Consider the following 26,565-nt stretch of genomic DNA (forward strand, 5'->3'; position numbering starts at 1 on the left):
TAAGCTGTCGGCCGGGCATTTCTCATTGAATACTTTGTTCTGTACAATGTTGAATGTGCACAACAGCATGTGAAATTGATTGTCAATCAGTGTTGCTTCCTAAGTGGACAGTTTGATTTCACAGAAGTTTGATTTACTTGGAGTTATATTGTGTTGTTTAAATGTTCCCTTTATTTTTTTGAGCAGTGTATATGGTCTCCAACTCAAGCAGTGGGTTGGACTAGAAGACCTCCAAGGTCTCTTGCAATTCTGTTATTCTGTTATCTGTTATGTTGCAGAGGATAACTTCTCTCTCAGTCCACCTGCAATGTAACTCAACCCAGTTGTGTAACTGCAGAGTCCTTGCACACAAACATGCACAATCACACAGGAAGAAAAGGCAAGAGTTGAGAAGTGATAGTCTTTTTTACAGAAGCTGAGAGCACTAAAAATATAGTAACCACATGACGAATCCTGACATCTTTGTCATTTGCTACCAGTAGAAGAAAATGAATTCTTCCTTGGATGGAGCAGTGTTGTTTCTGTCATGTTAGGACAGCCTATGATTTTGCAAATTATATGAATAAAGTCCCAAAATATATGTGCCCAACTTAGGGAACACATGGATAAAATGAAAGCCCTGTGTTTCAGTCTAAATATACCTGCAACTCATGGTTCTTTCACATCTGCAAAGTGTTCACAGGCAAGTACAGAGCAGGTATATACTAGAGTTGTGTGAGTCAGAAGTCAGTGTGATCTGTCAGTTCAAATGCCAAGTGAGAATGAGGGCAAATAAGATTCGTGCCTTGCTTACTGCCATATATGAGCTCAGACAGACAGTTCAATCGTGAGAGAGAATAGAATAGAATAGAATAGAATAGAATAGAATAGAATAGAATAGAATAGAAGGGATCTTGAACGTCTTCTAGTCCAACTCACTGCTCAGGCAGGAAACCTATACTACAGTATTTCACACAAATGGTTGTCCAATCTCTTCTTAAAAACTTCCAGTGTTGCTGCAACAGTCATAAGTGTGGAAAGCCGTCCTAAGTCACTTTTTTCAATGCTGTTGTACCTTTGAATGGTCACTAAATAAACTGCTGTAAGTCGAGGTACTGTATTTTAAACAGCTCCCAGATGATTTATATGAAACTTTTTTTCTTTTAAATTATCAGATTCTTTTTTTGGTTTGGTTTCATTTTATGGCATGGAAGAATTAATATTTCCTTTTTAAAAAATTACTAATCTTTGCGCATTTAGAGGCAAATACCTCTTGGATCATATTTGCACTTAGAGCTATGTTTAAAAAGAGTTGATTCCCTGCATAGATCAAGAGAAAATGCTGCTTTCATATAGTTGTCTGCAAATTTTCACTTTTGTTGCTGGGTGGGTTCTTCCATGCAAAGCTGTCTTAGCATACTCAGAGAAAGATCACGTTCTTATGCAGAGCTCTGGTATTCAGGTGGCACAGTGGGATTCCATCTCCCCCCACCTCCCATTCAGGAAATCCTTTGAAATAGGCTTAATTTGTCAAGAGACCACTGAGCATCGAGAATGAAAGTGTCTGTGGAGATTCTCCATCATCCAGGTTATGATTGTCCCAAAGGTGCTTTTTCCAAAAGGCAACCGGACTTTCTTGGACTTTTTGAAAACGTTTTATGCAAGAAACCTCTTCAGTTCTGATTCCATAGAGGGATTTAAATTACTTTTGGAAAAACATTTTTGGGACATCTGGCATAAAAATTCTGGGACACACTTGATGGGTCATGCTTAATTCAAGCTGCATCTGGTTAAACTTACAGAGCAGGAAACCAAACTAAACTTTTGGGAATCTGTTGTTCAGATACTCTGAGGTGGGTGCCAGAAGGCCATTTTCAGTATTTAAACAAAAATCAACTTTAATAAAGGCGCAAAAAAAAGATAAAGGTTGTACACAAAATTATAAACATACATACACACACCCTAACAGAATTCTACTCCAGAACTAAATAATTCCTCAGTGTTCGGTGTTGACTGAGGTAACCTCCTTACCACAAATCCAGGACTAAAACTAACTCTAAAAAGTGTTTCTTGCCCCAAACCTGACAGAAATTGTTCTTTTCCTCTCAGGGATTAGATAACTGCTTCTGAACACATCAGGCTGGTTTGTTATGTAAAGGGCCAGCTGTTCCCTACTATACGGTAACAAAAAATATAGAAACAATGTTATAACATAAACCAAATCAAATATAGGAAGTCTTCAATGTACGAGCACAATTGGGACCAGAATTTCCATTGTTTAAGCAAAGTGAGCTGTACCCAATTTGTTACCTTTTTGCCATGGCTATTAAACCATGGGACACAGCAACCATAATAAATACATGCCAATTGCCAAGCTCCTGAATTTGATCATTTGATCTTGTAAATGCTGTGATGGTTGTTAAGTGTGAGTACTGGTTACAAGTCACTTTTTTCAATGCCACCATAACTTCAAGCAGACACTAAACAAATGGTTGTAAGTTGAGGACTACCTGTCATAATAATATTTTAATTCAAAATCATGCCAAGAATCATGCACTCTGAGGAATAACCATTCATCTACTCCAGCACAGAAACCCACCGTTCTATTTATACCCCTAAGTCTTTGTGGAGATGCCATATTTTAGAGATTTTCTTAAATGCCAACAGAGTTGGTAATGCTGTGACCTCAAGTGGAGCATTATTTCAAAGGAGAGAGACAGCACTGGAAAAGACATGCCACCATTGTCCCTGAAGGGGTTCAAAAGGGATTCAGAGGGTGTTGGGTGGGCAGAAACCACTGAGAGAAAGAAAAATCTTGAACTTTAAACTGCACAACCAACTCCTCTCCCAGTAATGGTATCATTTGGGCAAATCAGGGATGCACTTAATTGAATGCATTCTCAACCAGCTTTAACTGATGCTCTTCAAAGGCATCATTCTGTATAGTGCACTATACAGAACCATGCCTTTGAAGAGCATCAGTTAAATAATTTTGTCAAGAGATGACAAAATGTTGTTTTGAAATCACTGATTTAGCATCTCAAGTCTTGGAAAACGTTCTATGTTTCTAAGTATGAAACTGAAAGAAAAATGCTGAACATAGAATACAAACCGAAATGAAATTTCCTAGAATGGAAACAGGATTTTTTTTTTTTAAAGAGAAATATCAGATTAATCTGTAGTTGAGAAGCTGAATTTTCAGAACAGGCAGAACCATCAGAGCATTACAAAACATAGTAAATTCTGGCAATAAAAGCTGCTATTTCCTACTGTTTTGATCATGGGCTATTAAACGGAGTAATCGCAATAATTTATTTTTTATCTGAAGAACTCGGAACGTATGGTAAGGTCAATGTCTCAAACGTCCCAGGAAGAACCCAAAGTTAAGTGAGGTAAATGACACGGGAAAACATAGACCTTGAAAGTTGATGCTAATTTTCAGCATGCCATAATGCTTTTTTAAAATTGTTTATGCTACAATGAGCAAAACTGATTACTCCACCGGGGGGATGTAGGAAGTGACGCTTGTTTGTTTGTAACCTCAAAGGACTCTCAAGTCGGCTACTTCAGTGGGGAAAGGGCTCAACCCGATATATTTTTCCCACAGGGAAGTTCCCAACTCTCTAGCCAACCTTGATATTGATAACTGATTTGTGGTTCTCTTTCCTTTTCTTTCGCCATCTTTCAGAGTTGACCTATCCGGGGCGCAACATAACTGAACAAGTTTCTGCAGGATGAAAAGATGGCAGGGCGGTTGCTTGCACCACCAGGCCCTGACAGTTTTAGGCCTTTCACTGCGGAATCTCTGGCTAACATTGAGAAGCGCATTGCAGAAGAGAAGAAGAAGAAGCGTCCTAAGCAAGACAGCAGTCACAGAGATGACGACGAAGAGAGCAAACCCAAACCAAACAGTGACCTGGAGGCAGGGAAGAGTTTGCCTTTCATCTACGGAGACATCCCCAAAGGCCTGGTTGCTGTGCCACTGGAGGACTTTGACCCTTACTATATGACGCAGAAAGTGAGTCAGCAAACAACCAGCTATGTAAAAGCCAGCCTTCTGACGGTCAAAGGAGTTACAGGTTTGGGTGGCTGGAGGCTTCACGTGAAAAGTGGGAGAGGGTGGGGGTAGAAAAACAGCCTCTGTATGGCCTCTGTTGGCAAAGGTGTGTCTTGTCTTTTGGCTGTTGGGGAATGGGAGGAAAAAGGAAATGGGAGAAAGTTAAGGGATCGATTGCTTGGGCAGCTGATTTTCCAAAGCCACCACATAGTTTATGTCATTGTATGTGTCAGAAGATTGCATGGGGAGGCAGTAATATATCCAGGAAAGATGGCAAATGAGACTGAGAAGAAGATTGACTTTCATTAGCAAATGGTCCATCGAAATTAGGATAAGCTAAAAACTATCCCTTCACACCATGGTTATATTCCCAGAGGAAAAAATGAAAATAGGATGAGGTGAGTGGTTCAATTTTATTTGCAAATGGATAAGTGGTGTTTTGTGGCCCCCAAGAGATGTCTCAAAATTTTCTGGGGAAAACAATGACAGGGACTCCCACTTTTTGGGACGAAAAAGGAATTCTGGCTCTTAAATATTAAAGTCTAACTTCTTAGGAAAATATGTGGAATAGATGTGAACATGATAGCAATAAAAATAAGTCTCTTGCCTGTATGGGAGCATATAATCCATATAATTGGTGATTGTCAGGCTAGAGTAGCTTGTAACAATTGTCTAAAAAGAATGGGATGAGTGGAATTTCTTATTTTTTTCCAGTGGGTGCATACAAATGAAACTACAAATGAATTTATTTATTTTTATTTATTTATTTATTCATTTGTCCAATACACAATACATATGGAAGAGAATAGACATGAAGTAATATATATAAAGATAATATGTAAAAATAGAGGAGAAGATATATGAAAGGAAGAAAATATGATATATGAGATAAAGGAAAGACAATTGGACAGGGGACGAAAGGCACACTAGTGCACTTATGTACGCATTGGAGATTCTATGTGGCAAACCAGACTTCTTAGAGCATATAAATGATATCCTCATATGAATAATAACAGACAGAAGGTATTTGTCTGGTAGCAATTGCAAATGCTTCAGCCTTTCTAAAAAATGCTAATCAGACCAAGCAGGGGTGGGTTTTGACTTAACTTGCTGCCGGTTCGCTTCCTCACGTGCTGTACGGTTGTGCGCATGCTTCATGGGTACGCATATGCATGAGCAGAGCTAAAAAACAGTTTCTGCGCATACGCAGAAGCAAAAAACAAGATGGCAACGCTACAGGGGTGTGTCCAGCCAGCCATCGCTGCCAGTTTAGTGAGCAGAAGGAAATTCCCGCTACCAGTTCTATAGAGCTGATATGAACCAATGGGAACCCAGCTCTGAGTCCGAGAAAATGACTACTTGGGTTAGGATTAATACCACTGTCCACACATTGCTCAGATTTCTACATGGATCAATCTTCTTTCGTATTTCAGAGTTCATTTAAATCATGGCCAATGTCTGAGAGTAGCAGGAAGCAAGACAAATAATCAATTTAAAAAGTTGTAATCTTGAATACTTATCTCTCTTCTTCCCATGGCTTCCAGGCTCTTGATTCCAGCATCTTACACTTCCACCAAACCTGGGCAAAGGGCGGCCCGCAGGCCGGATGCAGCCCGCCCGCTGTCTGTGACCGGCCCATGAAGGTTGGAAGGAAGGAAGGAAGGAAGGAAGGAAGGAAGGAAGGAAGGAAGGAAGGAAGGAAGGAAGGAAGGAAGGAAGGAAGGGATGGACAATTAATTTATGATTATAATATATAATATATAATAATATATAATATATAATTTATAATATATACAGTAATACCTCGTCTTACGAACTTAATTGATTCCTGGAGGAGGTTCGTAAGGCAAAAATTTCGTAAGACAAAACATTGTTTCCCATAGGAAACAATGTAAAATGAATTAATCCGTGCAAGGAAAAAAACACGCAAAAAACTGCCGCCGTCTGGCTGCCACCTTTTGAAACAGCTGGGTGCTTCTCAGCGTTCTCAAAATGCCGAACCCGGAGGTTCGGCAAAAAGTTCAGGTTCGGGTGGCCACCGAGAAGCCCCGCCACCCGGATGTCACCTTTTGAAACAGCCGGGGGGCTTCTCGGCATTCTCCCAAACCCAAACGCCAAACCCGAACTTTTGCCAAACTTCCAGGTTCGGCGTTCGGGAGGCCACCAAGAAGCCCTACCGCCTAACTGTTGCCTTTTGAAACAGCCAAGGGCTTCTCGGCATTCTCCTGAATGCCAGACCCGGAAGTTCGGCAAAAGTTCGACACTGAGAAGCCCCACTGCCCGGCTGTTAGCCTTTCAAAAGAGCCACGAAGCTGTCGGACCGGTCGGGAGGCTGGAAAGGAGGTGGGGAATCCCTATAGGGAATTCCATGGGTAGATCTTTGACATCACAAAGGTTTCCTTCCTGGCCGGCCGAAATGTGGCTGGCCAGGAAGGACGTCTTTGTGACGTCAAAGCTCTGCGTTGGGCATTTGGGCGGTGGGTTCGTAAGATGGAAAAAGTTCAGAAGAAGAGGCAAAAAATTTCCGAACCCCGGGTTCGTATATCGGATTGTTCGTATGGCGAGGGGTTCGTATCACGAGGTACCACTTTATAATTATAATATACTTAACTCAGTTCTACCCAATAATATACATTATTGGGTAGAACTGAGTTAATAATATTAATCCGGCCCTCTAAAACCATCCCAGTTTCTCATGCGGCCCCATGGCAAAATTAATTGCCCACCCCTGCACTAGACTGATACCTTGACAACTTGAAGCTGGGTGGACTTTAACTCCTAGAATTCCCCAGCTTCCACCCAGCTTCAAGTTGCCAAGGTTGAGAAACATTGCACTAAACAATGTCCATCTCATGGTTTTATTTTCTGTTCATGCCTAACTTGGAGAATGAATAACACATTTTCTGAGTAACACATTGAATTACAAGCTATCCCTACAGGCTGGATTCACACAGTGTGTACAGAATAAAAAAGAACTAACCAAGATTAACCCTAAATCGGGTTCAGCCTGAGTAAATTATCTTCTAACCTTTTATCTGACCTGCCTGCCTGTGTTCTGTGTTCATTTGCAATGCATCCGTGTGAGAACTAAGAATTGTATTGTAAAGGATGCTTTCTTACATGTATTTACCAACTCCTCACAAGTTTGTTTCTTAACAATATTATTATTATACTGAATTTTAATTCATTTTATTTAAATTCTATTTATTTTATCTAATCTTATTGTATTTTAACCAGTTGACAATTTATAATGTTTGATAAGCCGCAGTATTATGATGACCGATGTGGTCACTATTTTTACTTTGACATGATCAATTGACTAATCAAATAAAATTGAATTGAATTGATATTGGTTAGTGAGGGATCCTTGGTGTTCTCTGAGCTTACTTGTTTTTTTACAGACATTTCATTGCCCAAACTAGGTAACATCATAAGTGCTAGTAAATAATGGTGCTTGCTCTCAGTTTACATGCAAATGGTTTGCCTGTCTGTGTGTGGGGGAGTTGTCTTGGGGGTTCTTTAGTTGGGTTGTTTATTTTTTTGGCAGTTTCTTGGTAGGGGTGTTGCTTGCTTGATTATTGGTCTGATGTTAACCTTAGAGTTAATCTATGCTGATCTGTGTGCTGATTGCTGATGGACAGGTGTTTGGGTCTGTTTGTTCCTCTTTGGACAGGGTGAGAGTCTATTGTGTCTATTGTGTCTATTAATGGCTGATTTGTCAAAGTGCCAGGCTTCTAGAAATTCCTTGGTGTTTTTGGACTTGGCTTGGTCTATGATGGTCACATTTTCCCTTAAAACTATGGTTTAATCTGTCCATATGTTGTGAAAATTTTAAAAAATTCATTGTGTCTTCTGAGTTCTAATTGGTGTTCATAGATAGATTGATGTTTGTCGATGGGTTCTGCCAGTCTTCTGTCTACATAGTTGTTGTTGCAGTCCTTACATTGTTTATTGTTGATGACTCCTGTTTTGCCTTTTGGGATTGTTGGGTCTTTTGATCTGCTTAAGACCTTTTTTTTAGAGAAACAACTCATCTCCCACAAGATAAATTGTTCTGTCCCAGCCCCCCAAAATAAGATGCACACCACCGGAATTAATACTAAAAGTTTACTATTAACAAAAGTCTTAGCAGTTTGAGTCTTTTTTAAAAGAAAGTAAAATCTAACAAACAATCACGACACTGATTATAATATCTTAGCAGCTGGCCAGAGTCCCAAGAATAGGTAAACACAACAGTAATTACTAGATTGTAGCAAAGTTCCATATTGTAGACTTACAGAGGTTGGCTGGAAGCCCAGAGCTAATTAATGCAGACAAGAATGTGGTTCTTTTAAAACACAAGCCAGAGACAAGAGCTACAACAAGATTTTGGAATGAACTGCATTGTCCTCTGCACTTAAGCATTATGTGATTCCACCTTAAATAGCCTGAGGGCATGGCCCAGTAGCCAGCAGTGCTACTCATGAGGAAGCCTCCTCCTGAATAACCACTCTTGCCTCCTATAGACCCTGAAAATCCTAGCATCAAGAAGAGGCCCCTCCTCTTCTCCTGAGTCACTCATCTCAGGAAGTACAGAAGGCCCTGGTTGCTTTTCAGCCTCTGACACTATGTCCTCTTCACTGTCAGTCTCAGGGGCCAGGAACACAGGTCACTTGTACCACGCCTGCACTGCTTCTGAGTCCTCTGGATCCATGGCTCATTTTACAGGACGTGAATGGGCCACAACAGAAGCTATGTAAGGATTTCATTTAAATGAGCTTAAATACACTGCAGCAACCTGGAGTATCAGAAGAAGAAAATAGAGCCTAAACCTTATGAAGCACAAACAACACAAACCCTAAAAGAATCATACCATAAATCAGAATATGCCAGAAATCATCAAGAGATTACTACAACCAAATGGAATCTGCATAGCACACAAGCCAGCTAACATCCTAAGTAGACCAAAAGGAAGCTGACATGAAAAGGTCTTGAGGAGGCTTTGCTTCAAAATCTTCCTATAAAATATATCCATAATGCACATTCTTTGTTGAGTATAGAGTGTCCTGGCTTAGGAATGAACATGAAGCTTTCCTGAGCTAAGGAGCCACTGGTAGTTATTTACAGCATGCTGAAAGTTGCATCCTAGAATTGGTGAACCCAAAGGAAGGGAAAAGACTAGAGTAATAAATAATTATGGTGTATGTATTGGATAAATAGAAGACATCAGTGAATAATAAAGCAGTCCCTGGGCAGATACTTCCAATAGGTTCAAAACAAAATCATGAACGCCTTTCTAGCCAATTAATAGTGCTCAAAGGCTTTTATGGAAACTGAAGACAAACTGTAATAAACCAAGTAGCTTGAGTTGCATACGCACACATATAAACCACTGGCCATCAAGTGAGAGATTAAAACCGGAGGAAAAGTGATATTTTAAAGGCAACTGGGTCAATCTAAAAAATTTTTCAGCAATGATTTAAACTGATTACTCTGAACTTGTAAAGAATACTGTTCCAGAACTTTTGTCCATTTAAAAAAATATATATAACTACAGTCTTAGACTTTTCTTAGGAGCCGTGGTGGCACATTGGTTAGAATGTAGTGCTGCAAGCGATTTCTGATCACTGTCTGCCAGCAGTTTGGCAGTTCAAGTCTCACCGGTTCAAGGTTGACTCAGCATTCTAGCCTTCCAAGGTCCGCAAAATGAGTATCCATATTGTTGGCAGCAATAGTCTGACTCTGTTAATTGCTTAGTGTAAAGCACTGTGAAGCAGTATATAAGTCTAAGTACTATTGCTTTTCAGAGAGTTGGAAACCATTTCCAAGTGGTTTTTTTCCTTTGTGTGCTAATCAGAGTGGTCGATTGAAGTATGGACCACAGTTTGCATCTCATTAACCATCTATGTATCCCTCTATTCTAGGTTCCATTTATCTAGTCTATCACGTTGTTTGCTCATTAAATTTATTTAGCATCCATCTCACTGAGGGGCTTTACTATGTGGGGTGGTTTAAATACACTTTAAAAGTGAATGAATTAAAAAATGAATGCAGATTAAATGGATATCACATATGCAACTAAAAATGTGCAAGTCACATTTATAGCTAAAAATGGCACCTCCACTGATTTTTTTTATACCAATTCATCTATTCTTGGTGTCATGCCTATTTGAAATAGAGGAATATTTAGAAACCAAGACTGATCAGAAACCAAGGCTGTCCATAATGCAGTTGTTTAGCTGGGGTTTTGGATATTGGTGCCTTCTTCTATAGAAAACTTTTTAAGTCTTATTCTTTTGAAGGCTTCAGGACAGAGGTGAAATCCAGCAGGTTCTAACATGTTCTGGAGAACCAGTAGCAGAAATTTTGAGTAGTTTGGAGAATCAGCAAATACCAACTCTGGCTAGCCCCAAAGTGGGATTGGAATGGGGATTTCCTTCCCCCAGGAGTGGGGAGCGAATAGAGATTTTGGAGTATCCTTCCCCTTCCACGCCCACCAAGCCACACCATGCCCTTCAAGCCACTCCCATAGAACTGGTAATAAAAAAAATGGGATTTCACCAATGCTTCAGGAGTTTGAGACATATTATTTCAAGGAATTTTCAGGAGATAATTGGGACCACAGCAGGAGAGATTTGCATTCTGCAATAGCTTAGGGACATGCTTTGTGCTTTTACCTGTTTAATGTGTTGGTGACATTTATGTTTTAAAAACAAAACCAACAAAAGCATCATATAGCAAACAATAATAGGCATCCAAAACAAAAATCTGGGGGGAAAAACTCTCCATCCCAAGAGAATCATAGAAAAGGGATGAAGATGGGAGAGATTGTTCGGCACCCCTGGAGAATAACTAACAACTCTAGTTATTCCCCAATAGACTAGCAGCAGGTTCTCCAGGTATAAATCTCCTGGCAATAGGAAGCCCCAGGATATTTCAGGAAATAGACAGCCTTGGATCCTTTAGATAATGATTCTTCCTCTCTCTAGTGAGTCCATTAGATTTGGATCTTCCAAGAGAAAGAAAAATGCTAGTTGGAAACAATAAATACCTTTCCCCACCCCCAATTTTCCAGTCCTAAAAAATGTACTGTATTGCATTTTCAATCATGAACCACATAATCCAGCAAATCTTCAGGCTGGGCATATGATCTGCCACTTCCAATCCCTTGCATCCTGTTGGGGTGATATAATTGTTAAGCAATTAAAAAAAACCAGAAGGCATTCCAAATACAAATATTTTAACACTGTAGCAAAAGGCCAGCAAAGCAAAAGTAAAATTTACATCCAAAGACTGTTTGCCTGAAAGTTATCGTAAACATGTTTCCCAGTAGATTCCCAATTAAAGTACAGTATATGAACTTAATCCCATGTTATTGCATGCTTAAACTACACCCTAACATGAATTTGCTTGGGAATGAGGCCCACAGAAGAGAATATTTGTAGGTCAGGGTTGAACTGTGGAGTCCTTGGTGCTCTCTGAGCTTGGTGGTTTTCTTAAATCTGTTTCTTTACCAAATCAGGTAACATCAGCAGCTCATTGATGACATTATCTAATTTAGTAATGAAATATCTGCAATAAAACTACTAAGTTCAGAGAGTACCAAGGATCCCACAATGAATCCCATAGAATTCAGTGAATACACACGGTAAATCAGATCGCAGTGTTATAGTATTGTATGTGATAGAACTGAGTTCTGAAGATGAGCTTGTATTTGATACCATGCCAAGCATGGGTAAACTTTTGTGAACGAAAGGACAGAAATTGGTATTTTTGAAGGATGAAGAACTGCGGGCTAAGTAAAGCTATGTCATGAATCTGGTGCAGCTGAGGTTTTGGGAGGATTATTTATTTGTACATTGTGATATTCTATTTCCCACTTGAAAATAGCAGAATCTGCCATCAGTTTTCAATGGCTATGGTCAGAGAGACTCCAAGAACTGCCCCAAAGAGACTTAAAGATCACAGACCCGCCCCAAACATTTGTTGTTGTTAGTTGTGAACTCATGTCTGGCCCATTGTGATATTGTCCATTTATATTTTGTTTTAATTATTTGCCTTTCTATCATATCTGGTATTATTGAGTGCCCATATTTCCTATTGTATAGATAGCTACTGTCTATGCCAACAAGACTGAACTCATGTGCTTCTAATGTAGACCCTTCTTATGAAAAGAATGCTGTAAAGAATTTTTTTTAATCATTGTATACACTACATGCCACCATTCTCTTATTTTTTAGATGTTGATAGTCATACCATTTGTTTATTCTTTGCAGAATATTTTGATGGCTATGAGAAACATTTTGTTTTTTATTTCTATATTGGGCCTTTTTTGAAAAATAATCTCAATTTTTAGCCGAACCATAATCTCCATCTCATTTTTATTTTTGTATCAGATTAATGTAGAAACATTATAGAATGGGCATAGCATGGCTGAAATATTGTCATGAATTATTTTTTTCCTATGCTTTTAATCATGATTTTGAAGACCATAAAACCTTTGCTACTATGGTTATTTGGGATTTTTTATTAATTAAAAAATTTCAGAATAAAAAAGATATTTGCAAATTCAAGTAAAAAGCACATTGGAGGAAATGTAATGTTTCATTTTCCCCAAAACCCCAAGATTTCTTTGGCTTTTTGATCCCCATAAGCAAAACAGATATTCTTTTTTATATATATAAAATAATCCATGTGCATTTTAAGGTAAAGTAATAAGAAATGGCTGTCATTTGGAAGATTCTTGAAATCTGATGCAAAAATTATATAAAAGGAACAGTAAGAAAAGGAAAAGAGTGTGATGTATATTTGCGGCATCAGGCATTTATGGGATTTTAAATTTCCATGGCAACTGATGCTTTATTTATTTTTATTTTATTTATTTATTTGTTTGTTTCTTTGCTTGTTTGTTTGTTTGTTTGTTTGTTTATTCATTCATTCATTCATTCATTCATTCATTCATTTATTTATTGTATTTCTATGCCGCCCAACTCCCAAAGGATTCTGGGTGGCTCATTTTATATTTGCACATTTCAAAAACAACACAGACACTAATAATAAAACTTGATCATACTTTTGCATGGCAAACAAAGGAAGTAAAAGTTTGGCTGAACCTACTGGGCTGTCTCTTATTTTCTAGCACAGTCAACAATAACTTGCAACAAATGCAAATGTTGACAAAATCTGCTCTGCAATTTACACCTGGGATCATCAGAAAGAACCTAAATACTTTTATATGCCTGAATAACCACTTTATATTTACAGAAAGTAAATTGACAGAACCTATGTTTAACTGCCCGGCCAGCCTATAATATTATTAATACATATGAAAATTACAGTATATGGACCAGGGGTGGATTCCACTTACCTTCCCTACCAGTTCGCATGATGACCGAAATGCGCATTTTGTCCCTGTCCTGTTGCGCACATGACCCTCTGCGCATGCACAGAGGGTTCTTTGCAGATTGGGGCAACCAGAGAACTGGTTTGGCGCGGATAGCCAGCTATTGCTGCCGGTTCAGCAAGCGGGTAGAAATTTCCGCCACCGGTACGTGAGAACTGGTCCAAACTGGCAGTTACCCTCCACTGGTATGTAGTTTCATAGCTGTCTGTAATAAACACATTCTGTGAGCAAGAGCAACTTGCTCATTGTAACAAGAGCATTTCTATCCGTATAGAACAATCAACTGCAGCCCACTCAAATATGTGTATAAATGTTAAAATAACAGTATGTTTTTAAGCAACAGATGATTGGCAGCCATATTGTTCTTCTCAGTATTATCGGGGGGGAGGGGGAACCACACCGGAAGAGTCAGGGAAGGACCAAATTTCTCAGCTGAAGTGTTGAAGTTTTGCAGAGGCAGGCAGATCGTGTTTCTATTGACAAGAAAAACTACTCGGCTTGGTTCCTGGCTGATGACCTTCCCTTTCCCTTCATTTCCTGTGGAAGCAAATCTATAGTACCTTTAGCCATACCATGATTTTTAATTGATCAAAGTGATAGGACTCTGACAACAGCATTCCCTTGTTATAGATCAGGGGTGTCAACCTCGATTTCATTGAGGGCCGCACCAGGATTGTGTTTGACCTCAGGAGGCTAAGGTGGGGGGTGGGGGTCATGGCCAGAGGGCATGATTAACTTGACATCATTCCTTTCGGGAGGCCTGAGCTTCATTTTCAGCTGTGACAGCCTCCTGCAACCCTCTGCCAGTGAAAACAGAGTTCAGAAAGGCCACCTGAGTTCCATTTTCATTGGCATAGGCACCATGGGCCAGTCCTTTGCTGTTTCTAAGGTGGCCCTGTAGGCCAGATCTAAGCACCCCGCAGGCCTTGAGTTGGACACCCCTGTTGTAGATGCTCAAATTTGTCCCCATGGTACAGTGATGACAAACCCATGACATGTGCATCAAAGTTGATACACCATGACATTTTGGTTAATATGCCTGCATACATTAACATATAGCACAAATATTCTCAAAAACATATCCTTTCTTACACAATTTTCAAAGAAAAGGGGATGTGCTCATCCATGGCCTCCAGACTAGGGGTGAAGTCCTATTGATTCAGGCTAGTACGCGGGACCAGTAGTAATGAATGCTTCCAGTTCGCAGAACTGTAGTAAAAATGCTTGTAAAAAGTAAAAAAACAAGGTCCCAATGAGAGGGGGGCTTTTTTAAAAAAATTAAAAAACATTTTTACTACCTATTTGGTGGCATTTTTTACTGCCTATTCAGAAGGGTGACTCTGAGGTTCCTGCTTATTCCAGGGGCCATTTTGTGTGAAGTCCAGCTGCTTCTGCATTGTGTAGGAGTCAGTTGTGCAGCTTTTGTGTTATTTTTGTGTAAAGTGTAATAGTTGGTTTTTGACGCCACACCCATCCAGTCATATGTTTACCAAGCCATGCCCACCCAGTCACATGACCACCGAGCCACGCCCACAGAACCGGTAGGGAAAAGTTTTAGATTTCACCACTGCTCCAGACCCTCTGAAATCAGAGGATGTAGAGACTATGGAAGAGCTTTCTCCAAAGCTGCTTCAAGATTGAAGGCCTTGTGAGTTCCAGAGCAGCCTCAGGTAGGCTACGGAGCCTGTCAACAGAAAGAGAACATGGCAGATCTTAGGGGATGCTGGGGCATGGTTGCAATCACACCATTCCTTAAGGCTTGTGCTTCTTGGGAAATGCTGTGAGGTGGCCTTTGCAAGTGGCTGAAGCCAAGGCCCAGCTTCTACTTCAGGCTTAGCCTTGGCACTGCTTCTAACTGCCACTGTTCAGAGTGGGCAAGATGGTAGTGGTTCAATAGAGAATTGTTTCTCTTTTGTTGTGGGGTGGATGCCAGCAGACAATCAAGTTAGACATTTTCCGAAATTTTGATATGCTGAGCCCCAAGTGTTCACTATCACTGCCATAATACAAATGCATAAAAGTGTGGTTGAGTTTCATTTTTTGCACTCTCTCATTAGTCAGCTGAAATGCAAACTGGTTGATGTGGTTTTCTTAGCATTTTGAAAATGGTGGTGAACATGACCACAAGTTAGTTTGAAATAATTTCTAAGACTCTGGGGACCAAAAATACATTCTTCTCTTCTTCATTCAACTCAAATTTATCATACTTGTTGCACCATTTATAACTTGGATAAATTGGAGTAATGTTTAAATATGTATGTATTTATTAAGTTACCATATTTTTGGAGTATAAGATGCATCTTAGTTTTTGGGGAGGAAAATAGGGAAAAATAATCGGCCTACCAGGCATTCAACTGGCTAGTTTTTAGTCTGCAGACTAGTCTTTAGTTTGCTGGTTTTGAGCGCACATGCTTGCCTTTTTATCCCCTGGTTAGGGATAAAAATCAGTTTCCAAAACAATTCACTTCCCTCTTTCTTCTGAGGGAGAAACAATGAGAAAACAGGTAAAGAGAAGATAGCTTAGCTAGCAAAGCATGGAAGATTGCATCACTTGTTAGCACCTCCTTAGAGCTGGAAGAAAGCTTAGTAAAAGCTACATTCAGAGTATAAGAGGCACCCAAATTTTCTGCCTCTTTTATGGGGGGGGAAGGTGTGTCTTATACTCTGAAAAATATGGTAGTTGCTTGCTTACACATTAGATAAGCATTTTCTAATCCATCGGTTGCAATGTTCTTCCAGAGCTTCACAAAAGTAGTGGTTGTTCCATTTTTTTCAGTTGTCTTTTTTTCTCCATATGGAGATAAGCCTTGTGGATGCACTTGAAGCATCCATTACTAACTTCAGATCAAGTGGTACATTTGCTGCTCAAGTTAATCCTGTTGTGGGTATGAAAGTTGGGCAGTTTTCTGGATCACAGCGAAGAAAGATTTCAAGTGTATCAATGGAATCTTCCATATTACCGTAGAATTACTGCTGTTCAGTTGCCATGACTAATTCACAGAATTTTATGTAGTGTTCCTAAATACGGTGGGCCTTTTTCCATTTGTAATCTACCAGTGTTTTCCTGTCACTTCCTTTTTTTTTTGCCCTTCATTTTCATTGCTACAGTAAGGAAAATTGATTGGTAGTATAAGACATCATGCATAAGGAAGTATGGGGTGTGTGGGTGTTTATGGGGGGGTTGGGTTGCTACTAGGTCACACCGGTACTGCAAACCAGTAGAGGCGGTGGTGGGAGGCTCTGCCTACCCAGCTGGATGTCATCAAAAATACTCTGTGCATGCGCAGAAGCACTATATGTGCGCACCCACATGCTACCATTCCCAAACCAGTAGCAATGGTAACTGGAATCCACTACTGGTGTAGGTATGTTTGGGGGTGGGAATTATAAACTATAAACTATCTATGCATTGTTTTCCAAGCAAAGCAGAAAGGGCTTTGCAGAGGACCAAGGTCACTTCTTCTTCTCGGTGATTGGGCAGGTACTGTATATTCTAATTTATAAAATGGCATCTAATATAAGCCCATGTGCTACAGAAATACTAGGAGTAAAAATGCATGCAAAGCAATATGACTCACTGGATGGAGAAGAAACTAAAATGTCCTAGTTATATTTATTAAGGAAAACCCATGTTACTTGAGTGATTGTCTTTCTAAGACTTCCCTGTTGTTGGCTGTTATCTCTTTCACTGAGCTATATATTGATAAGTTTTAAATAGTTAAATAACATGTGTGATCCTATTTTGAAAGCCATTCTATACACAATACAGAAAGAAGCAGAAGCAGTAGTTGCAGAATTCTAGTCTGTTCCAATTAAATTCCAGAGAAATTGTTTGGACCAGTCTTGGAATCTCCCCTCACAGAAGAAAAATGTTTCGTAGTGTACAACATGCAAATGTTATGTGGAGAAAGAGGAATTCTCAAACAATATGGCAGCTTAACTTGCAGTCCTAAATGCTATAATGTCACTTAGCCTTTATAGACAGATCATATTTTAATACCAAAGTCATTAATGGTAAAGCTACTTTTACTACAGATTATAGTAACAGAACTTTGTAATCTTGAATGTGTCTCTCCCCTCCTTCCTTTATACTAAATGGAACTGCAGGAGGGGGTGCCCAATCTGAGAGGTTTTACCTAACTCTATTCCTGCTTTGGACTGAGATTTCTCTTACCTTATTGTTGCCTTGGCTGTGTCACTTCTTCCTCAAGGTTATTTTCACAGCCCATTACATCTAGTCTATTCTTTCACTCTCCATGTGCTACTTCATTCCTCTTTTTCTGGGGTGAAGGTTGAGAAATATCTTGTAATACAGTTATGCACATTTCACAGTGGGACCTATTCTCAGCTAAATGACGCCTTAATATATAAATCTGCTTTAAGGATGTAAGCTACTGCTGCTGCTGTTAATATTATTGTTGTTGCTGATGTTAATATTATTGTTGCTGTTGTTGCTGTTTTTATGTGCTGTTCTAACAGAGCTGTCAAATCAATTATAAGAATATATTGCGGAATATTTTCAAAATTATTTCAACACAGAGAATCACCCAGTTAATAAGATTCTTTATAAGAATGATAAAGTTGTGGTTTTTGAATTAAATATGTATGCTTTCTTCCTAGGTATTTGAATGTGTAACCTTTCCTTCTTTTTCTCTTTCTCTGCAGACCTTTGTAGTACTAAACAGAGGCAAAACACTTTTCCGATTTAGTGCCACGCCTGCCTTGTACATTTTAACTCCTTTTAATCTGCTTAGGAGAATAGCTATTAAAATTTTGATACATTCATATCCTTTTCATAGTAGTGTGTACCACTTATTCTGAAGTAATTATTTCCTGTTTTGCTGGATTAATGTGCTGCCTTAAAAAAGCATTATTTGGACTTAAAAACATATTTTATAGAAATAGCCTGCCTCAGGGAGATTGAAATTTCCCTAAACAATGGTAAGAGTAAGTGAATGAAAGTGAATTTAATAGGGATGATGTTTCATAATTAGGGAATGTATGTACAAGATATGCCCGTAGATTTGAATATAGGCTGTCTTTGACGTACAACCATTCATATAACAATTGTTTGAAGTTTTGACTGCACTGAAAGAAATGACTTGCCACTACTACCAATCCCCATACTTACAACTATCACAACAACATCATGGTTACATGATCAAATTTTGTGCATTTGGCAATCAACATTAAAAGCTGATAACAACAGGGATAAATACAATATAAGTAAAAAAACCCAATAAAAAACATCACTAAAATCACATGTATTGTAAAACCATACTTGCAACAATCAGTCTTAATTAATTAATTAATTTCAAAAGAGAGGCATATTAATTCTAACTGTGTAGTATTGCCTTTCTGTGTGCGTCCATAAATAGTCCATACAACCATCTTGCAATTAAGGTATAATTCTCAAATCTAAAAGCTGAATAGTCAGAATTCACCTTTTCCAACTGTACTGTTTCTATGTATGTACACATTTAGGATGTTGTCTGATTATATGATATCATTCATTCAAAGACATTCATTTTGCCTATTTTACTGATTGGACTTTGATTGTGATTTGTAGTTTTTCTGGGTCTAATTCAGTTCTTACAACTTCCTCTTTTTCTTCCCAGTGAACTGACAGGCCTCTTTTTAGACCTTCTCATCTGCCTGCAGCAACGGCCCAAGAAATGAACGGGGGCATACAATTGCCCTAGACATATGTGAATGCTCTTTCTTTCTTTTTTTTTCTTTTGCAACCATATATGAAACTCCACAAACCAATTTACTTTGAAATATTTGGAATGGGTTTGTTTATTTATTTATTTATTTATTTATTTAATTATTTATTTATTTGTACTGTTATACCGTCCCTCTCTGTGGACTCGGGACTGCTCACAACATATAATAAAACAATACATAGCATTTCGGGTCCAATTAATTAAGGGGAAGACCCAGGGAAGGTTCCTTCGGCCGCCCAGCAGCTGATCTGCTTGGCAGCGCGGCGGCAGCGAGCAGACGAATCGGGGTTTCCCCCCCACCGCCCACACAAAGGGGAAACCCCGATTCAGCTCCTCGCTGCCGCCGCGCTGCCGAGCAGATCAGCTGCTGGGCGCTCGAAGGAACCTTCCCTGGGTCTTCCTCACTGATGCCCCCGCTCGCCCGCCCGCCGCCCGCCAGCAAGAGGGGGAGAGATAGAGAAAGAGAGAGAAGGAAAGAAAGAGATGAGAGAGGGAGGAAGAGAGTGTGAGAGAGGAAGAAGCAAGATAGAGAAAGAGAGAGAGAAAGAAAGTAGAGAAAGGAAGGAAGAGAGTGACGTCATCAGGTGGAAAAATCGCGATATAGCGTTTCGCGAAGAATGAGATCGCGAAAATCGAGGGATCACTGTATAATGTAAAACTAAAATCCCTAAAAAAACCAGTCATTCTCATTCAATCAGTTTCTCTCAGTCCATTCATTGGCCAGAGGGCAAGAATCTAATGACCCCAGCCCTGGCGACATAAGGTTCACCCTTTATACCAAATCATCATGTGTTTGATTTGTTTCTAGCTTAGCATGAGGCATGAATGAAGCTAACAAATAAATTGTGGTTCCATAACCACATGATTTGGAGTTTCCAGATTTGTTTTGTGTTCCAACCAAGCCTCTGCCCAATCCATAGACTCACAAAGTAGAATTTTCTTATCCTTCTATTCAGAAAATCTGTTTAACTCTATAAGAAATGAGGCTAGTCAAACCTTGTGTCCATAAAGGCTGCATTACGGTTTGAGTTAGATTGAAACCCCTTGATCCCCAGCCGCTCAATTTATGAGTCAATTATTTAAAAAACCTCAGTTCCTGCAGTTTTCTCATGAGGAGTAGCTGTCCAAAATGCAAGTGGGAAATCTCAAAATCTTTCCTTTATCCAGAAAGACTGCACCAGCTAGTAATCACCATCTTGCCACCGATCATCACTGCAATGCTATCTCTGCTCCTTCATGGACATCTGGTCCACAATAAATCCTTACCAGAAGACATTTTCATATTAGAGGTGGTATCAGTTTGAAATATGAATATGAAACCACCAGTGGTTAGTATATACACTATTCCAAATCAGATAGGCTTCTCTTTTCCCCCCTAAACATTCATATGTAAAATGATTCTTTTTTATTTATTCCTTAAGCAAAAAAATGTCCTAAATGGGTAGATATATTTTACAACCAAGGTCGGCGACGGCAACAGTTGCACTCCTGATGTTGCTGAAATATTGGACCCATTGGCTGTAGTTTCTATGGATGGTTGGAAATGTAGCTAAGCAGTTTCAGGAATGACAAGGGTTTTTTTTCTAAAGATTTACACTGGATTCTTTTTTTAAAAAAGTTGGAAGTTCTTGATATAAACGAACTAATTAATGAATTGATGAGTGAACTGATAATTGAACTGATAAATGAATTAATAGAATTTAATGAAGTCTAAATCATTAATGAATTAATATTATGGCCCTACATGGACTGAAATTATGCATTATGATTAGTCATATTTGGATGTCCACATTCTGTATCTAATTATGAGAAACCTGTGTCTCCTCAGTAAATTGAGCATAATTCAATACAATTGCAGTAAAAGTGAGTTCAATTCTAATTAAGTTTCCCAAAACACTCCTTTGTTCTCTCATGTGGCTGGGTTCAGTGTAATCTAAACTGCAAAAAGGTGTAACTCCTTCTCAAACCAAAGTCAGAATTAGTCATATTGTCACATATGAAAAATTTCAAATCTACACTTTATTATTACTATTTCTTGGGGGAGGGGGAGTGTTTGATTTTTGTTCCCAAATTTAAACAAGTAAGATATACTATACCATCAGCCTGATGTTCTTTTGTTAATGTCAGTAAGAAATTTCTTATCTTTTGTGGTTCCTTGACTTTGTTTTACAGTATTTAGCATGATCATTATGTGCACTATTTTGACGAACTGTGTGTTTATGACTTTTAGTAACCCACCAGAATGGTCGAAGCAGGTGGAGTAAGTAATAATATTTTTGTTTGTTTCACTTTGATTGTTTATAATATCTAGCAATTCTTTCAAGTAATAATTGCCAATTGTGAAGGGGAAATGTGCCATATATAAACTCCTTGCCCAATATGGTTTAAAGTATCAAACTGGGAGTTAATTGAACATGTTCTCACTCTTGTCATAAATGTCTCTCAAAAGAAAGGCAGGATGCTTTCTATTTAGAATAGATAATTATTAGATTGTTATTATTTTTTTAGTGTATATTGAATCTCTCCAAGATAGATTAGAAAGATTTTAAACAGGATTATTTGGCTGAGATGGCATTAATAGGCTTGATGGAATTTTGTCTAGAATCTGACAAAGGGGCTGTTTATTTCCTTGGGTCAGAAATGGCTTTCAGTATGGTAACAACAATGGCGCCAAGCAGACCATTTGAGAATAATGGGCATTGCTACTTGAATCATAGATTATGGTGCCTGGAGTCTGCTGTTGGAGTTGTGATTTGGAATTCCTACAATTCACTCTCCAAAAGTTTTCCACTTTATATAAAACTACTGGAGAAGATCACCAGGAAATCTAGTCCATAATATTGTTGATATGGTTTTTTTCCCCTTACCACCTGATTGGGAAATAGCAAACCTCTCCAAATGCAGGTATTCATTCATTGAAGGAGATATAATAAATTAAAACTGAGACCTTATCTTAAATGTCTTAGGCCTGGATTATCTAAGGGAATGCTAACTTCTAGATCAACCATGGCAACTTTAATGTGTGTAGACTGCAACTTTCAGAATTCTACAGCTAATATACTGGCTGAGGAATTCTGAGAGTTGAAATTCATGCATCTTAAAGTTGTTAAAGTTGAGAAATGCTGTACTAGATTATGTTTACCTAGCAGTGACTTCTCAAATGATTTCCCTAAACTCTGGAATGCATTCACTTTTGAAAAACTGTAAAGGATTGTTTTTATCTGTTTTTATAAAGGATTGTTTTCAAGAATTTTTACATAGGGAATAAGACAAATTGAATAGTATTATTTGCATGCCTTGCCTTTGTTAATTGGTAGCCTATATATGTTTTTTTTAAAAAATTAATGACTTACGTTTGCATGCGTCAAAAAGGTAAACACTCTTTAAATGTCTATTTATTATGAATGAGCAACCATGTCCCTTATGCAGAATGATCACTCTATCTTAATTCTTCCTGACAATGAGAACAGCTAAAAAAACAATTTGAATGGTTCCATCTGTGATTTGTTTTATTTATATATCAGCAGGATATATTATGTGTTTCTGTTTTAACATGCCCCAATCTTAAGGCAAAATATATATTTTATTTATTGATTGATCTAATTTATATAGCTGCCCATCTTTGGGTGGGTTGCCAGTGTCGTAAATCTTGACTTATAACTTTTGGTGGTGGGGAGGAACCAGGATTCAGGGTTACATTGTACAGTAATGCTAAAGGAGATATTGATGAAACAATCTAGATTGTTGCCAGACAGCACAAACAAATATTGTCTACCAGATGCCTGAGATGTCAGAATTCTCAAAAAATGTAGTTTATTGTTGGTATAAATACCAATTAATGTCATTCCACATACACAACTACTGTGTTTCTCCAAAAAGAAACCCGGGTCTTATTTTCTTTCAATACCCAAAAAACATGGCTAGGCCTTCTTTTTTTTTTTTTGGGGGGGGGGGGGTCTAATTATTGATTATGGGTTGGCAATGGCACTAACTGTAGCCACTTGCCACCACTTGTAAGCATTGCCCCGACTCCATTTTGTATTTAGATGCCTACCGGAAGGCACCTGTAGCCAATAACATAGCTCTGTATCTGGAGGTCTGTTACAGATTGCAGATGCATTCCAGCAGGCGTCTGAACATGAAATGGAGGCCAGGGCAATGTGTGCAAGTGGTAGCAAGTGGCTGTAGAAGAAATTGAAGCAGGTGTTAGGGTCTGTGAGGCCTTGTAAGTAGGACAGGTCCATCCCCTCAATCCCCACCTTAGCTTATTTTTTTATCTTTGTGCCTCGCCCCATCTCCTGCACCCCAGGGTGGGCTTGGTCTTAATTAGGGCTAATTTTATGGGTGTGGCTTAATTTGATCACATGCACTCAAAAATGTGATAGGGGTTCTTTTCAAGGTGGCTCCTCTTTTTGTAGAAACATGATATATGCATGCATGCATGCATACATACATACATACATACATACATACATACATACATACATACATAGTGGGTTCTAAAACCCTTTACATAGAAAATCATTCTGGGCAGTTGGGCAGAGCCTCCCACCACTGGTGCTATTGGTTCTAAGAACCAGGCTGAACCATGAGCAACCCACCGCTGATACATATATATGCATGCCGTTTTGCATAACTTCATGCGGATTTTAATTAGATTCTAAGTAGCATCACTTCCTTAATGTGGCAAACATGATTGCAGTCCTAATATTATACCAGCCAAAATCTATATACTTTTATTAAGTCAGCAGAACATTCTCTCTTCCTCTTTACTGCTTTTGCAACACATGACAGCTCTATAGCAATACTGCAAGTCACTTCCATTAAGATGTTCCTTAACAGATCTACTTTGGTCAATAAGATTTTGTAATGTCATCCAGAAACCTGAAAAAGGGTTGTGAAATAATTAGTCAATAAATATTCAGAATTTTGGCTTTTGAAATATAAATATATATGTCACCCCCTCTGTTATAAATACTATTCATCATTATTCTTTACTTTCAACAGGTACACATTCACTGGTATATATACATTTGAATCCCTTGTGAAAATTATTGCAAGAGGCTTCTGCATAGATGGTTTCACTTTTCTTCGTGACGCATGGAACTGGCTAGACTTCAGTGTCATCATGATGGCGTAAGTGCCACAATTGGTGTTATTCTTGTCAGGAGAAGCCAATATAATAACTATAAGTGAAAAGAAAAAATATATACTTTTGAAGTAATCCAGAAAATCAGAAAAAAAGACCCAGTCATTGGGTGTTTATTATTATTATTATTATTATTATTATTATTATTATTATTATTATTATTATTGACTAATGACTGGTAAGTTATCTAAAAGGGCTTCCCATGTAAGATATGAAAATCTTTATATCTGAGATACAATATTGGGACACTAGGGTGCAGGACTGAGAAACTTCCTTCTCCACAATATTACTATGGTGATATGTATTTTGGAGTAGTTTTAGTTGACAACCTGTTTTGCAAACAGTCTTAATATTTCTTAACTTACCGTGTTTCCACATAAATAAGACTCTGTCTTATTTTTTTTTAACCCTGAAATAAGCACTTGGCCTTATTGCCATGTACTTAAAACCCTGATTGGCACATTATTTTATCCCCTGGTTAGGGCTTTAAAAAAAACTTATTTGGAGAGAGTAACAATGAAAGACTTTGCGAGCCAGTAAGAGCTGGGAACATTTTTAGAACCTGGTAGGGCTGGAAAGAAAAATTCTGAGCAAGTAGAGCAATGAAAAAAACTGCAAAGACTTAGGGCTTGGAAAACATTCTTCGGAGAGAATAACAATGAAAGACCTTGCAAACTGGTGAGAGCTGGGAACATTATTAGCACCTGGTTAGGGCTGGAAAGAAACATTTGGAGCAAGTAGAACAATAAAAAAAACCCTACAAAGACAGGGTTTGGGAAACACTATTCACAGAGAGTAACAGTGAAAGAGCTTGCAAGCGGGTAAGAGCTGCGAACATCATTAGCACCTGGTTAGGGCTGGAAAGAAAATTGGAGTAATGAAAAAAACTCTGCAAAGACTTAGAGCTTGGAAAACATTCTTTGCAGACAGTAACAATGAAAGAACCTGCAAGATAAGAGCTGGGAAGATCGTTAGCACCTAGTTAGGGCTGGGGGAAAAAGCTTTAAAAAAAAGCTGCATTCAGAGTATAAGACGCACTTGAATTTTCAGCCTCTTTTAGGGAGGAAAAAGGTGTGTCTTATACTCTGAAAAATATGGTAACTCTAATTGAAGTATATACAGCATTCACAGGGAGAAAATTCAAAATTTCAAGATTTTTTAAAAACTAAAACACTTTTTTAATGTTAGCGAAGCCCAGCATTTAGCCAGTACAGTAGTGGAAATATTTTTTTGAAAATCCACTAATTTTTGTTTTTTCTGAAGTTAATACATTATTTTTTATTATTATTATTATTATTATTATTATTATTATTATTATTATTATTATTTAGACTTGTATGCCGCCCTTCTTCGAAGACTCATGTTTTAAAATAGAGATCTTAATTTTAGCTTCTACAGTAAAATTCACTAAAGGTTTAATGAAAATCAGGTCTCCTTGGTTCAGTGGTGTGCATGTGCACGCACACACACACACACACAAATACAGGAATTTGTGATGTTTCTTTCAAGTCCAATATTTTCTTAGCAATCACAATTGCAACTGGCAACTCAGTTGTCAAGTAAAATGGTCGCTAAATAAAATCACAACAGGGCTTTTAATCTGATTTCAGTTTTCCTTTGTTTTATAGACCTGAGAAGGTCATAAGTGGGAGGATTGGCCAACAAAGTTACTTTTTCATCACTGCTGTAACTGTGAACTAAGCAAGGCAGTCACTAAACAAGGACTACCTGTATAACCAACTATTCTAATGCTCAAATTCAGGCATCTCTTAAATTTTCTGCCAAATCTTGGCTCAGGGGAGTCTGAGATAGCAAATGTCCACTTAACCATCACAGCTATATGCTTTTTAAGTGACTTTGACTTTAAAGCATGAGACAACCTTGTACTTCTTCCTGTGGAACTGAGGTGATGCTCGTAGGTGAGGAAAGAGAAAGGAGGAAAGCAGACAGAGAAGGTAAATCATAATTTCTATGGAGTACCATGGTGGCACTTTCCCACTTTAGGGAGATGACCTAAAAAAACAACAACACTGAATTGGAGAAATGCCATGTCTGCAGTCATGGACATCCCTTGGCCATGTAAGATATTCCAGAATTTGCCTGTGACTAAAGTCCCTCACTCTCTATAACGAGAGGGACAGCAGAACGAAACAAGAACTTTGCAAATACTTCCAATTGTCTTATTTACATCTGTGTTTCTTCTCTCTGTTTTTAAACCCTTTACGTTTGAAAGTTGTTTCTCTACAACTGAAAATTACACTCTTCTTTTCGA

The 26,565-nt window shown here is 38.4% G+C and overlaps 1 protein-coding gene across 10 annotated transcripts in view; it reads left to right on the forward strand.

The window, feature by feature from the left end:
* The first annotated feature begins 3,721 nt into the window (after positions 1-3,721).
* Positions 3,722-26,565, forward strand: part of SCN8A (sodium voltage-gated channel alpha subunit 8) — an 88,417-nt gene continuing 65,573 nt past the window's right edge. For 8 of the 10 annotated variants that reach the window (XM_070740491.1, XM_070740490.1, XM_070740494.1 and 5 more), the window contains exons 1-4: positions 3,722-3,997; positions 18,084-18,202; positions 21,315-21,404; positions 24,152-24,280. In XM_070740491.1, the coding sequence (XP_070596592.1) occupies positions 3,722-3,997; positions 18,084-18,202; positions 21,315-21,404; positions 24,152-24,280 (614 nt within the window). Of the gene's footprint in view, positions 3,998-18,083; positions 18,217-21,314; positions 21,405-24,151; positions 24,281-26,565 lie in introns of all 10 variants that reach the window. The other 2 variants (XM_070740495.1, XM_070740492.1) reach the window with 1 other exon arrangement.

Source organism: Erythrolamprus reginae, chromosome 2 (assembly GCF_031021105.1).
Source record: "Erythrolamprus reginae isolate rEryReg1 chromosome 2, rEryReg1.hap1, whole genome shotgun sequence".
NCBI lineage: Eukaryota > Metazoa > Chordata > Lepidosauria > Squamata > Dipsadidae > Erythrolamprus > Erythrolamprus reginae.